Source organism: Centroberyx gerrardi, chromosome 1 (assembly GCF_048128805.1).
Source record: "Centroberyx gerrardi isolate f3 chromosome 1, fCenGer3.hap1.cur.20231027, whole genome shotgun sequence".
Lineage (NCBI taxonomy): Eukaryota > Metazoa > Chordata > Actinopteri > Beryciformes > Berycidae > Centroberyx > Centroberyx gerrardi.
In genome coordinates this window covers 17896496-17908175 of record NC_135997.1, presented here as the reverse complement: position 1 = coordinate 17908175, position 11680 = coordinate 17896496, and the positions used below count along the sequence as shown (strand labels likewise).

At 41.4% G+C, this 11680-nt stretch overlaps 3 protein-coding genes across 3 annotated transcripts in view; all 3 read right to left on the bottom strand.

Annotated features, from left to right (window-relative positions):
• def8 (differentially expressed in FDCP 8 homolog) overlaps positions 1-11680 on the bottom strand; it is a 150223-nt gene that overhangs the window by 83270 nt on the left and 55273 nt on the right. The gene's annotated exons all lie outside the window — the stretch shown is intronic.
• Positions 123-4108, bottom strand: LOC139918564 (dynein regulatory complex subunit 4-like). The gene is made up of 11 exons (XM_071907980.2): positions 3999-4108; positions 3580-3675; positions 2790-2987; positions 2362-2568; positions 2165-2219; positions 1860-2065; positions 1606-1773; positions 1257-1343; positions 840-1049; positions 591-656; positions 123-441 (listed from the first exon to the last, which is right to left on the bottom strand). The coding sequence occupies exons 1-11, from the start codon at positions 3999-4001 to the stop codon at positions 292-294; spliced, it is 1446 nt and encodes a 481-aa protein (XP_071764081.1). The 5' UTR covers positions 4002-4108; the 3' UTR covers positions 123-291.
• On the bottom strand, positions 7133-10514 carry LOC139918550 (dynein regulatory complex subunit 4-like). Its single transcript, XM_071907967.2, has 10 exons — positions 10500-10514; positions 9440-9637; positions 9151-9357; positions 8975-9029; positions 8679-8884; positions 8402-8569; positions 8051-8137; positions 7654-7863; positions 7455-7520; positions 7133-7321 (listed from the first exon to the last, which is right to left on the bottom strand). Exons 1-10 carry the CDS (start codon positions 10512-10514, stop codon positions 7172-7174), a joined length of 1362 nt encoding a protein of 453 aa, XP_071764068.2. The 3' UTR covers positions 7133-7171.

Here is an 11680-nt window from a genome sequence, read left to right as displayed (position 1 = left end):
ATTTTCAGAATTTAATCCATTTTATACAAAAGACCATATAAAAAATCAAATTTTAATTCAATTTCTCACAGTGAGTGGTAAACAGCAAGATATTTCAAGTTAATCTCTTTATGCTACTGATCTTCAGCATTTCAATCAGAAGAGAATAAAAGAAAAATAGAGAAGTCACCCTATAAGGGTGAAGTGATAGATACATACGCTAGAGTTTGTATAAGAGGGATCAGAGGGAAAGGAATTAGGGGATAGGGGAGGTGTAAGGAGGCCTCAGTCTTTGGAACCACAAGTTGCTTCTCATTTGGGGGCAGAGACGAGACCAGCGGGGCCCCGTCCCAGAGTCTGGCCAGCCAGACTGCTCTCTAGGGGCTTGAAGCCAAGCTCCTCCACTGGAACGCCAAAAGCCCTTAGCTTCGCCTCGTAGGTCTGCAGCAGGTCATTATGGGCCTGCCAATCACACATTTATTTCATTTAAATATGATGGCACAATTCAAATTGACTACAGAAATATGAAACAAAACTACAAAGCTCAGGTACCTACAGTTCAACTAAATGAATGCATGAAAATACCTGCAGAAAGTAAATGAATGACTGACCTTGCAAACTCGAGCTATCTCATACTGCAAGTCCTTGATGGAAATGTTTTTGGAGTCCAAAGCTTCCTGCAGGCAAAAACATTTTCTGATTTGTTTTTGTATCACGATAATAGGGCAACATTAAGAATATACATGTTACAACTCACAAATATTTCAAAGAATGTAAATCACCAACAACGAATGCTTGTAGACAACTGTATTGTCCTATAAATTGAGCTGACACAGGAGGAAACGAGGGGGATAAAGTACCTCAAGTTTGTTTGTGACCCCACCAAGTGCAGTTTGGTCCATATTAGAGGCAGAAAGCACGGCGTAGAGCTGAGCCTCCTTCTTCTCCAGAGTGTCTGTCAGAGCTCCCAGCTTCCTTTCCAGCAGCAGGTTCTTGAAACCAGTTTTCTGCTGCACCTCCTGAACGGCCTGAGTGAACCTCTTGTATAGCTCATCCCTTTCCAGCTGAACCTGTGTGACATATGAGCAAGCCCGCATACACACACACACACACACACACACACACACACACACACACACACACACAGAGATACAAAAGCATTCACTTGAACACCCACAAACATATAGCCTACAACCTTTGACTCACATTAATGGTGCAAGTGAATCAAGCTACAATTTGCGCGACATGCATTGTGCAAAACAATCTCAGCATTTTACCTTGCTGAACGTCTGCTGCAGCACCTCATGCTCCCACTTCAGATCTTTCATCTCCTTTTCTCCAACCCTCAAACGTGCTTTGACGCTCTGTCAGGGACATTGTCACCCATTTAAGCCAAAAATACAACAACAAAACTCTCAAAAAATCTCATAAAATTAACAACTATCCAAGATGATTTGATTTTTTAAGGGTGACATTTTACTGAAAGTATGATTCAAATTTCCTTTGTTCTGCATACTGTTTATGTGTGTAACTACTGCATGTCAAGAACATTTATGATATGTAATGTTACATGCCTGTTTTTAAATGATCTGAATGCTCAGAGATAAAAAAACATTTTTGACACACCGCCAGCAAGGCCTTGTCCTTCTCATAGCTGCAAAGTTGTTTCTGAAGCTCAGCCGCCTCCTCCTTGGCTTTCTGCAGTGGTTCTGTCAGATGTTTGTTCTGATGCTGCACTTCTGCCATGTCTTTCTCCAGCTGCTTCTGTTTTCTCTTCATGTCTGCATTTTGTTCCTAAAATTGCACACAGATTATTCTTAAAATAACCTGGATTTCATTGCTGTCAGTCTGACAAGGATGCCGGGTATTTGTACTCTTACCATCAGGGATTTGTTGACAGCCACACCCTTTTGTGTAATGTCATTGTAGTGTTTCATGATATCACTGAAAGCTTTCTCGTGGTCCTTTAAGAGAGTGGTGATGTGGCTGTTCATTCGATCCTCAATCTCACTGATTTCAGTTTTCCTCCTGTTTTCCTGCTCTTGCCGCAGCAGATGCATCTTCTCTTTATACTTGGCCTCGATTTCTACTCAGAAAGCAACAGACACAAAGTTATAGTTCCTAATTTGAGGTGTTTAAAGTACAGGTTTTGAATACAACTCAAAGTGGACATCAGTTTATTTACCTCTGACTTGCCTCTGCAAAAAGTTTCTTGTTTTGGTTAATTCTTCATCATGTCTCTGTTGAGATGGAGATAAGAATCAAAACTTAGACGTTTGATATTGACATGATGACACTGATGCTGAAATGTAGAAATAAGATAGCATGGAGGGAGTATTGATACTTAACAGAACAAAAAGTGTAGACATAAACCAGACTCACCAATTTGAACTCTTTGACGAGGTTTTCATTGGAGAGCTCCTGCTCCTTGAAGTCCACCTTGAGAGCACGCATGCCCTTACGAAGCTCATTCTCTAATCCTGCATGCTCATTCTGCATCAGTTTAGTGGAGACTACACCCTCTGCTTTCAGCTCAGAGATGGTGTTCTGGTGTTCACACAGGAGGTGCTTCATCTTCTGCTTGTACACCTGGTGGGACATGATGATACAGTGAGCAGTATGAAGTTCAGACACCTTAAAAACTGTTCATGGGCTAAATCCTTGACTTGCCAAAATTAAGATACCTCCGGATGCTGAATTCTTCTTCAATATTTGGCAAACAATAACAAAGTCATGGGTTCATTCATCAATAGTGTGTAATGGGTGCTGTGCATGTGGGAGTGTGTGTGCATGTGTCCGTTAACCCTTACCTTGATCTCTACTTGGTGGCGCTCCTCAGCCTCCTCTATCTCCCGGTCTCTGTTCCTCAGCTCAGCCTTGCTCTCCTCCAGGTGTCTTTTGGTGATCTCCCAGAAAGTGTGGATCTTGTCCCTCTCCAGCTGGAAGTAGTTTCTCTCCTCCCTCTCTCTGTCCAGCTCCTCTCGAAGGCGAACAATGTGCTCCTCCAGCTACAATGAAGACATTCATTTTGGTGTGTAGGCATTTGTGACTCGGAGAAATAGCCATTTTCAGGTAGCTTTTAATCAGGCTCTACCCGCTATACCAATCAGGTACTGTGGCTTATTCTCTAAATGTACACATCACATTGAGCTCTGAACTTTTCTTATATTGTCTGACAATTAGGGTCCAATATTGTGACAGTTCTGCTTGTTAGGACTTACTCTTCAAATCCATTCAAGAAATAACCTTTAAACTACATGTTTTGAAAATCATCATGAATGACATTATTCTTATCCTAAGCCGTAATATATTTGAAAAAAATATCATGAATAATATGGGACTGTCAGACATCTGAGTTTAGAAATTAACTTTATGGGGAGATAAAAGGTAAGCTGCTATCTACCTGATTAATCGAAAAAAGTCCTGTTAATAATAAATGTGATACCCTGTCTTATCTGGTGTCAAGTTAACATTCCCTAAAATGTATTAACAACACATATCCATCTTCTACACAAGAATGTCAGCAAAGATATCTCTTTAACCTACTTTAAAACACACTGTTTTGAGTCCGTGCATGTTATACCACACTAAAGCTCTTACCTGCTCCTTGGACAATTCGTCCGCAGAAAGGCCATCTATCAATGTAGGCGTCTTTCGCTTTGCAGACTTACTTCTTGTTCCTTTGTTTTTGGGTGGCTGGAGAGAAAAAAAAGTGCATTTAGAAAATGATATCCATTTCCCTTAGATAGCGCCATTTTTACTAACTTTAGGCAATACTATGCTAATAGATATAAAAACGTTTTTATATCTATGGTTATGCTATCTTATCTAGGTAACACTAGCAACAACACTAGCAAACGTGTATCAAATTCACAGTATCTCCTTACCAAGCTAGCGTCTGACTAGCATTAACTTAGCTGCTAGCTAGTTAACTTACTACCTGAGAGAACTGGCTTGCTACCACTGATCTGCATTGCTGTGATACATCGAATTAATGATAATAACAAAAGATTGCTCACCATGGTCAAATATAAAACACACACGTGCGCACACAGAGATATCAGCAGAGTGTTTTGATAGCTCCTAGAGGGAGAGAACTAGCACTACCAGAATCCACTGCTCGCTCTCAAGCTACATGTGTTGTCACGGCAACACTATCACGTGTCTATCTGAAGGAGAGGAGCTGTTCTTTCAGATGTCTCCACTAGAGGACGATCTCTACCAGTAGTCTCATCTCAGCAGAAAGAAGCAACAATTCCTGCCTTTCTACAAGTATGGGATTTTGATTCCAAAGGAATATCAAAAGGAAGGGAGTCCATGAAGGATTCCCCAGGTATTCATTATTTCCCACGACTTTTAGTCACTGCCAAAACTGTGCACCTAAGTGCAAATCTTTAAAACCAGCAGTTGTCTTCCCAGAGGGTTTGATTCTGCTATATCTCCTTTCATCATTAGAAAGTTCAGCTTCCAGGAACTGTGCCTAAGGAGTGTGTCCTTATATTTGAGGTAAACTTATGCACATGTATAACGTACGCACTTATGTTATGCCACATACACCTCTCTCTTTTCTTTTTCACTTGTAGGCCTCCTGCACTACATCATCACAGATTTTATGACATTTTGACTCACTAGAGTTAGACTGGTACCACCTGCAGGCTCATGGACCCAGTATTGAACTGCAGAGCCTCACTAGAAAAAACTGTCTAATTTTTAGCCATCCGAGACCTCCATCCTCACCAGAATAGCAGGCCATCCGCAACACTTTCACTTAATTTATCAGTATTAGTTTAGTAAAGTATTAGCTCTCAGTATTAGTTGACATTACACACAAGGTGCCATGTGATTGTTTTCACCTAAAGGAACGGTTCATTCCTACAGAGTGTATCTTACCTCCCTGAAATCACCACATGAAACTCCTGGAGCCATCTGGTGCTCAGTCATGTTTCCCCTCACCATACTGGGTAGCACTTTGTAAGACTATGGGCTGCTTTGTAGTGAAATTTTGGTCCAATGGATGGTTGTCTTTGGGAGGCGGGAACTCTCTCCTGGTGCTGAGAGGTGGAGTTAACGCTCTTCAAGACAAGGAGCTGTCAGAAGACCTTATATAAAAATAAAAAAAAATCACTTCATACTTGTGAAACAGATGCATGTTGCACTGCAATGTTACATTACTCTATATAATAGAACCACAATGACATTTAAAAATGTAACTGTCACATTTGAATGAAACTGGGTGAAAACTTGAGTTCAGCTTACTTTCCTTTACAAGCTACATTCCTGTGTTTTACATGTTTCTGTTTGCAACCATGTCAGATCCAGCAGTTATGGATGTGCTTTATGACTCTATTAAACATATAGACCTGGAGATCCAGCTTATCTCCATCCTGAGGTTCTCAAGTTTATTTGATGTCCCTCTGTCCTTCTGTGGAAGGCATTCCTTGTAGCGCTGATTACAATCAAACAGAAATTACTGCAGAAAATCAAAATTATGTCTGCAACTTACCCAATCATTCATATTTCTGATTACTCAGTGATAGCTGTACCAGTGCCATGACACAGGATTTCAAAAAAACAAATCTCAATTAGGAATAGATTTATTCAGTTGTAACAGTGACACAAAAACAGTAAAACAGACAAAAATTAAAGTTTGCTGGCCATACCTCAAAGTTTATCTTCAGCTTCTCCTCACCCTGGGGAACACTGAGTACATTCCCCAGCCTCTTTAGTTCCATTTGATCTCTGGAGGCAGCAGAAGACTGGCTGAAGCTGTCCATCACAGTACAATTTACTAAATTTTAAGTTGGGATTGTTTGAGAAGTTGTACCTCAGGTCAGGACCGCTCTGACTCCAAGGTCCATTGTCCCACTGTGTCTCCTTAATGCCTGCTGTCACCTCTTTGGAGCAGGACTCAGTGTTATCTTTGAGGAAATACATGTAAGGAAGCAGTTCCTTCATATTATGAGGACCAGGCTGCTGTAGTTCAGTCTCATGCTGTTTGCTCTGTAGACTGCTGGGGTTCAGGAGGGGATGCTCTTGTTTCCTTGTCATGGGTGTGCTCAAATACTAGACACACAATACAAACAGAGCTGAAGCAGACCCTAATCTGAGCTTTCATCCTGCTGAATATCTTCTTGGCATCAGAGAAGACTCTACCGCCAATTCCTGACTGAATCTCTGCTGCAGAATGGATGCGGCTGAGTCTTTCTGCAACACAGTGCCAGCGTGGTGTTGACTGCAGGATCGACTCAAGGACTTAGCCGAGGCTCTTGGAGGCTTCAAATTGTAATTCCTGGTCTTTCAGGCAATCTGGATTCTGGCTCATATAAGACCCCAATGTTCCAGAAAACCTGTTAAAAATTCTTGTTCCAGAAGGTTCAGGGGAATCAGTGGAAGCATCAGCTTTTTTTTGCTCACTTAAACCAACTTGGGTTGCATATACAGTATCAAAAGATTTCCAGAGCCATACTCTCCTATTTTCCTGCTGCTTCATTCTCCTGGCAGCTCCTGTCTCTGCTGTCACAGATGGTTGTAAAATGGTAAGAGCACATTTTCCCCACTCTGTTTAACTTTAATTGACCACTATTCACTGTGTCTTGGTGTGTGTGTGTGTGTGTGTGTGTGTATGCGAATGTGTATGCGTATGTACGAGTGTCTATGTGTATGTTTAGGGGACCTTACTTCAGTTGCACTGTGCAAAAGGACGAGGGTTGGGGCTGCGGCTGACCAGAGCAGCAGCAGGTCAGTGTTGGTAAAACCTTGTGTGTTAACCATATTAATATTAAAAAATCTACAATAGATTCAGGTAGAGCGGGGACTGGTAGGTTTGGTGACTTGCAGAGAATGCGTACCACTCCAATTATATTTGTGTTCAGCTTATTAGAAATGTTAGGTAAGAAATTACTGACCCTACACACTGCCCCCTCTGTATTTCCAGATCTGAATCTATTTTATACAAAAGAACATACAGAAAATCTCAATTCTTTATCATTTTAATTTGCTCACAGTGAATGGGAAACAGCAAGATATTTCAAGTTAATCTTTACAAAAGTAACAGCATACGAGAGATAGAAAAGTCACCCTGTAAGTATGAATTGATAGATAAATGCTAGAGTCCGAATGAGAGGGATCAGAGGAAAAGAAATTAGGAGGGGTGTGTAAGGAGACCTCAGTCTTTGGAAGCACAAGTTGCTTTTCATTTGGGGGCAGAGACGAGACCAGCGGGGCCCCGTCCCAGAGTCTGGCCAGCCAGACTGCTCTCTAGGGGCTTGAAGCCAAGCTCCTCCACTGGAACGCCAAAAGCCCTTAGCTTCGCCTCATAGGTCTGCAGCAGGTCATTATGGGCCTGCCAATCACACATTTATTTCATTTAAATATGATGGCATTACTTGAATTGACTACAGAAAAAACTGCAAAGCTCAACTGATCAACTAAATTACTACATGAAAATACTGTCATAAAGTAAATGAATGGCTGACCTTGCAAACTCGAGCTATCTCATACTGCAAGTCCTTGATGGAAATATTTTTGGAGTCCAAAGCTTCCTGCAGACAAAAACAAAATTTCTGATTTGCTCTTGTATCACAGCAATAGGGCGACACACGTGGCATACATGTTGCAACTCACAAACATTTCTAAGAAATTGACACAGGAGGAAACACAAGGGGGATAAAGTACCTCAAGTTTGTTTGTGACCCCACCAAGTGCAGTTTGGTCCATATTAGAGGCAGAAAGCACGGCGTAGAGCTGAGCCTCCTTCTTCTCCAGAGTGTCTGTCAGAGCTCCCAGCTTCCTTTCCAGCAGCAGGTTCTTGAAACCAGTTTTCTGCTGCACCTCCTGAATGGCCTGAGTGAACCTCTTGTATAGCTCATCTCTTTCCAGCTGAACCTGTGAGACATATCCACAAATACACACACACACACACACACACACACACACAGAGAGAGAGATACAAACGCATTCACTTGAACACCCACAAACATACACAACATTTGACTCACAAGTCAAGTGGTGCAAGTGAATCAAGCTACAATTTGCGCGACATGCATTGTGCAAAACAATCTCAGCATTTTACCTTGCTGAACGTCTGCTGCAGCACCTCATGCTCCCACTTCAGATCTTTCATCTCCTTTCCTCCAACCTGCAAACGTGCTTTGACGCTCTGTCAGGGACATTGTCACAAATTTAGCACAAACGCACACAATACAATAACAACATTCTCAGAAAATGAACAACTATCCTAGATTATTTGATCTTTCACATTACAGGGTGACATTTTATGTTTTCTTTGATCTGTATGCTGCTTATATGTGTAATTACTACATGTTAAGCAAAATTAGTATTACAATATGTAATGTTCCATGCCTGTTTTTATATGGACTGAATGCTCAAAGCTTAAAAAAAGGTTATTCAGTGGTAAACACACCGCCAACAAGGCCTTGTCCTTCTCATAGCTGCAAAGTTGTTTCTGAAGCTCAGCCGCCTCCTCCTTGGCTTTCTGCAGTGGTTCTGTCAGATGTTTGTTCTGATGCTGCACTTCTGCCATGTCTTTCTCCAGCTGCTTCTGTTTTCTCTTCATGTCTGCATTTTGTTCCTAAGAAATGACAATAAACCATGCCATGTGAAACAATACACAGCTGGAGCAAACCTGGATATTCTTTGGCTTCAGTGTGACAGGGTGGGGTGTTTGTAGTATCTCTTGCCTTCAGTGAGTTGTAGACAACCACACCATTCTGTGTGATGTCATTGAAGTATGCCTTCATATCAGTCAAAGCTTTCTCGTGGTCCTTTAAGAGAGTGGTGATGTGGCTGTTCATTCGATCCTCAATCTCACTGATTTCAGTTTTCCTCCTGTTTTCCTGCTCTTGCCGCAGCAGATGCATCTTCTCCTTATACTTGGCCTCGATTTCTACTCAGAAAGCAACAGACACAAAGTTATAGTTCCTAATTTGAGTTGTTTGAATTACAGTTTTTGAATAGTGGACATCAGTTTATTTACCTCTGACTTGCATTTCAAAAGAGTTTCTTGTTTCAGTTAATTCTTCATCATGTCTCTGTTGAGATGGAGATGAGAATAAAAACTTAGATGTTTGTGGTATTGATGCTGAAATGTAGAAATAAGATGGAGTATTGATACTTACCAGAACAAAAAGTGTAGAAATAAACCAGACTCACCAGTTTGACCTCTTTGACGAGGTTTTCATTGGAGAGCTCCTGCTCCTTGAAGTCCACCTTGAGAGCACGCATGCCCTTACGAAGCTCATTCTCTAATCCTGCATGCTCATTCTGCATCAGTTTAGTGGAGACTACACCCTCTGCTTTCAGCTCAGAGATGGTGTTCTGGTGTTCACACAGGAGGTGCTTCATCTTCTGCTTGTACACCTGGTGGGACATACAGTAATGATACAGTGAGCAATATGAAGTTCAGACACCTACATGTGTGCATGTGTCCGTTAACCCTTACCTTGATCTCTACTTGGTGGCGCTCCTCAGCCTCCTCTATCTCCCGGTCTCTGTTCCTCAGCTCAGCCTTGCTCTCCTCCAGGTGTCTTTTGGTGATCTCCCAGAAAGTGTGGATCTTGTCCCTCTCCAGCTGGAAGTAGTTTCTCTCCTCCCTCTCTCTGTCCAGCTCCTCTCGAAGGCGAACAATGTGCTCCTCCAGCTACAATAAAGACATTCATTTTAGTGTGCAGGCATATGTGACTCGGAGAAATAGACATTTTCAGGTAGCTTTAGCAATTTTCAGGTAGACTGTACCCACTATACCAATTAGGTACTGTAGCTTATCACCTCAGTTCTCTAAATGTAGGGATCACATTGAGCTCTGAACTTTTCTTCCCATCGGACATAAAGCCTCCAAGCATCACCACGCCATTTCCAGCCAATGATCATCCATATTTGACATATTATGTTGTCATGATGTCATACACATACAGGGGCCTCTATTATGGGAATTCAAATTTGCCTCTATTTATGTACATACATGATTAAGGATGTTTAATTTTTAAATTTTGATTTTGTTTGAGTGGCTAAATTTTAAGTTATGGCATTTTCAAAAATCCATCCATTTTTTTACAGGCAGTTTTGACAAACTCAACTCAACTCAACACATCATAAATGGACTGAGCCTTGATTGGCTCCCTTCTCTAAACATTGTTAAAATCCTTCCAATCTGGCAAGATTTTAATATTTGAACTGACTCTGGAAAGTCACTAGGTTGGAGCTGGTTCTGTATGACAGTCAGGGTCCAATATTGTGATGTTCTGCCTGTTAGGCCTTCAAATTCATTCAATAAATAAATTAAACTAGCCATTTAGCCATTTATTTGCAAACTATCATGAGAAACGTTATTCTTATCCTAAGCCATTATTTTAAAACGAAAACAAAACATATTTGACTTTATGTAAAAACTTTATGAAAGAGAAAAGTTGCTAACGTTACCTGATTAAATCTGACACTATCACTTTAAACATACTTTAAAAAAGATTGTTTTGAGTCCATGGATGTTATATCACATTTCTTACCTGCTCCTTGGACATCTCCTCCGTGGAAAGGCCATCTATCACTGCAGGCGCCTTTCCTTTTGCAGACTTCTTACTTGTGCCTTTGTTTTTGGGTGGCTGGAGTAAAGAAGACATCATTCAGAGGATTAAAATCCCTTTCCATAATATAGCGTCATTTCCCTACCTTTAGGCAGTGTTAGCTTAACTTACCTAGGTAACATTATCAAAACATGCCGCTCAAAAATGTTAGTGTAGGATTAGTTAACTTACTACCTGACCGGCTTGTTACCACTAATCTACATTGTTGTGATACACTGACTGAATAAAAAAAGAAGTTTGCTCACCATCGTCAAATATTGCGCAAACACATAGATACCGGCAGTAGTTTTGTTTTGATAGCTCCTAGACAGAGAGCTAGCACAACGGTTAGCACAGAGTCCACTGCTATCTCAAACAACATGTGTTGTCATGGCAACACCGTCACATGATTATCTGAAGGCGCGGTTTCAGATCTTTCCACTAGAGGACGATCTCTACCAGCAGTCTCATCTCCGAAGAAAGAAGCATCAATTCCTGCTTTTCCACAGGTATGGGATTCAGATTTCAAAGGAATATCAAAAGGAAGAAATTCCATGACGGACTCCACAGGTATTCGTTATTTCCCATGATTCTTTGTCACTGCCAAAACTGCCCTAAATGCTAAAGGAGCAATTGTTTTACCAGAGGGTTTGATTCTGCCACATCTCCTTTCATCATCAGGAAGTCCAGCTTCCAGGAGCTGTGCCTAAGGCATGTGTGCTTATATTTGAGGTAAACTGACCCATTATCATTTTTAAAACAAATTGCCCATAACAAGTACATGCACAAAGAAATTGTTATGCCACACGCGCATGCACAAACACACACACACACACACACACACACACACACACTGTTCCCAACTGGGATCAATAATGTATCATGCTATCAATTAGAATTGCATATATACACACCCACCTCCTCCTCCCCCTCCAGTGCCCCATAACCCTCTCTGATACCCCATTCTCCCTCAGCCTGGGCCGGTTGCCAGCTTTTAGCCCCCCTCCTCCTTTTCTCCCTCTCTCTGGATCTCTCTGTATTCTGTACCCACCAAGCCTGGCTCTTTCACAACGCTGTGCTTACTAAAGCAAGTGGCTTAGCGATTTGCTGTGATCTCGCTATTC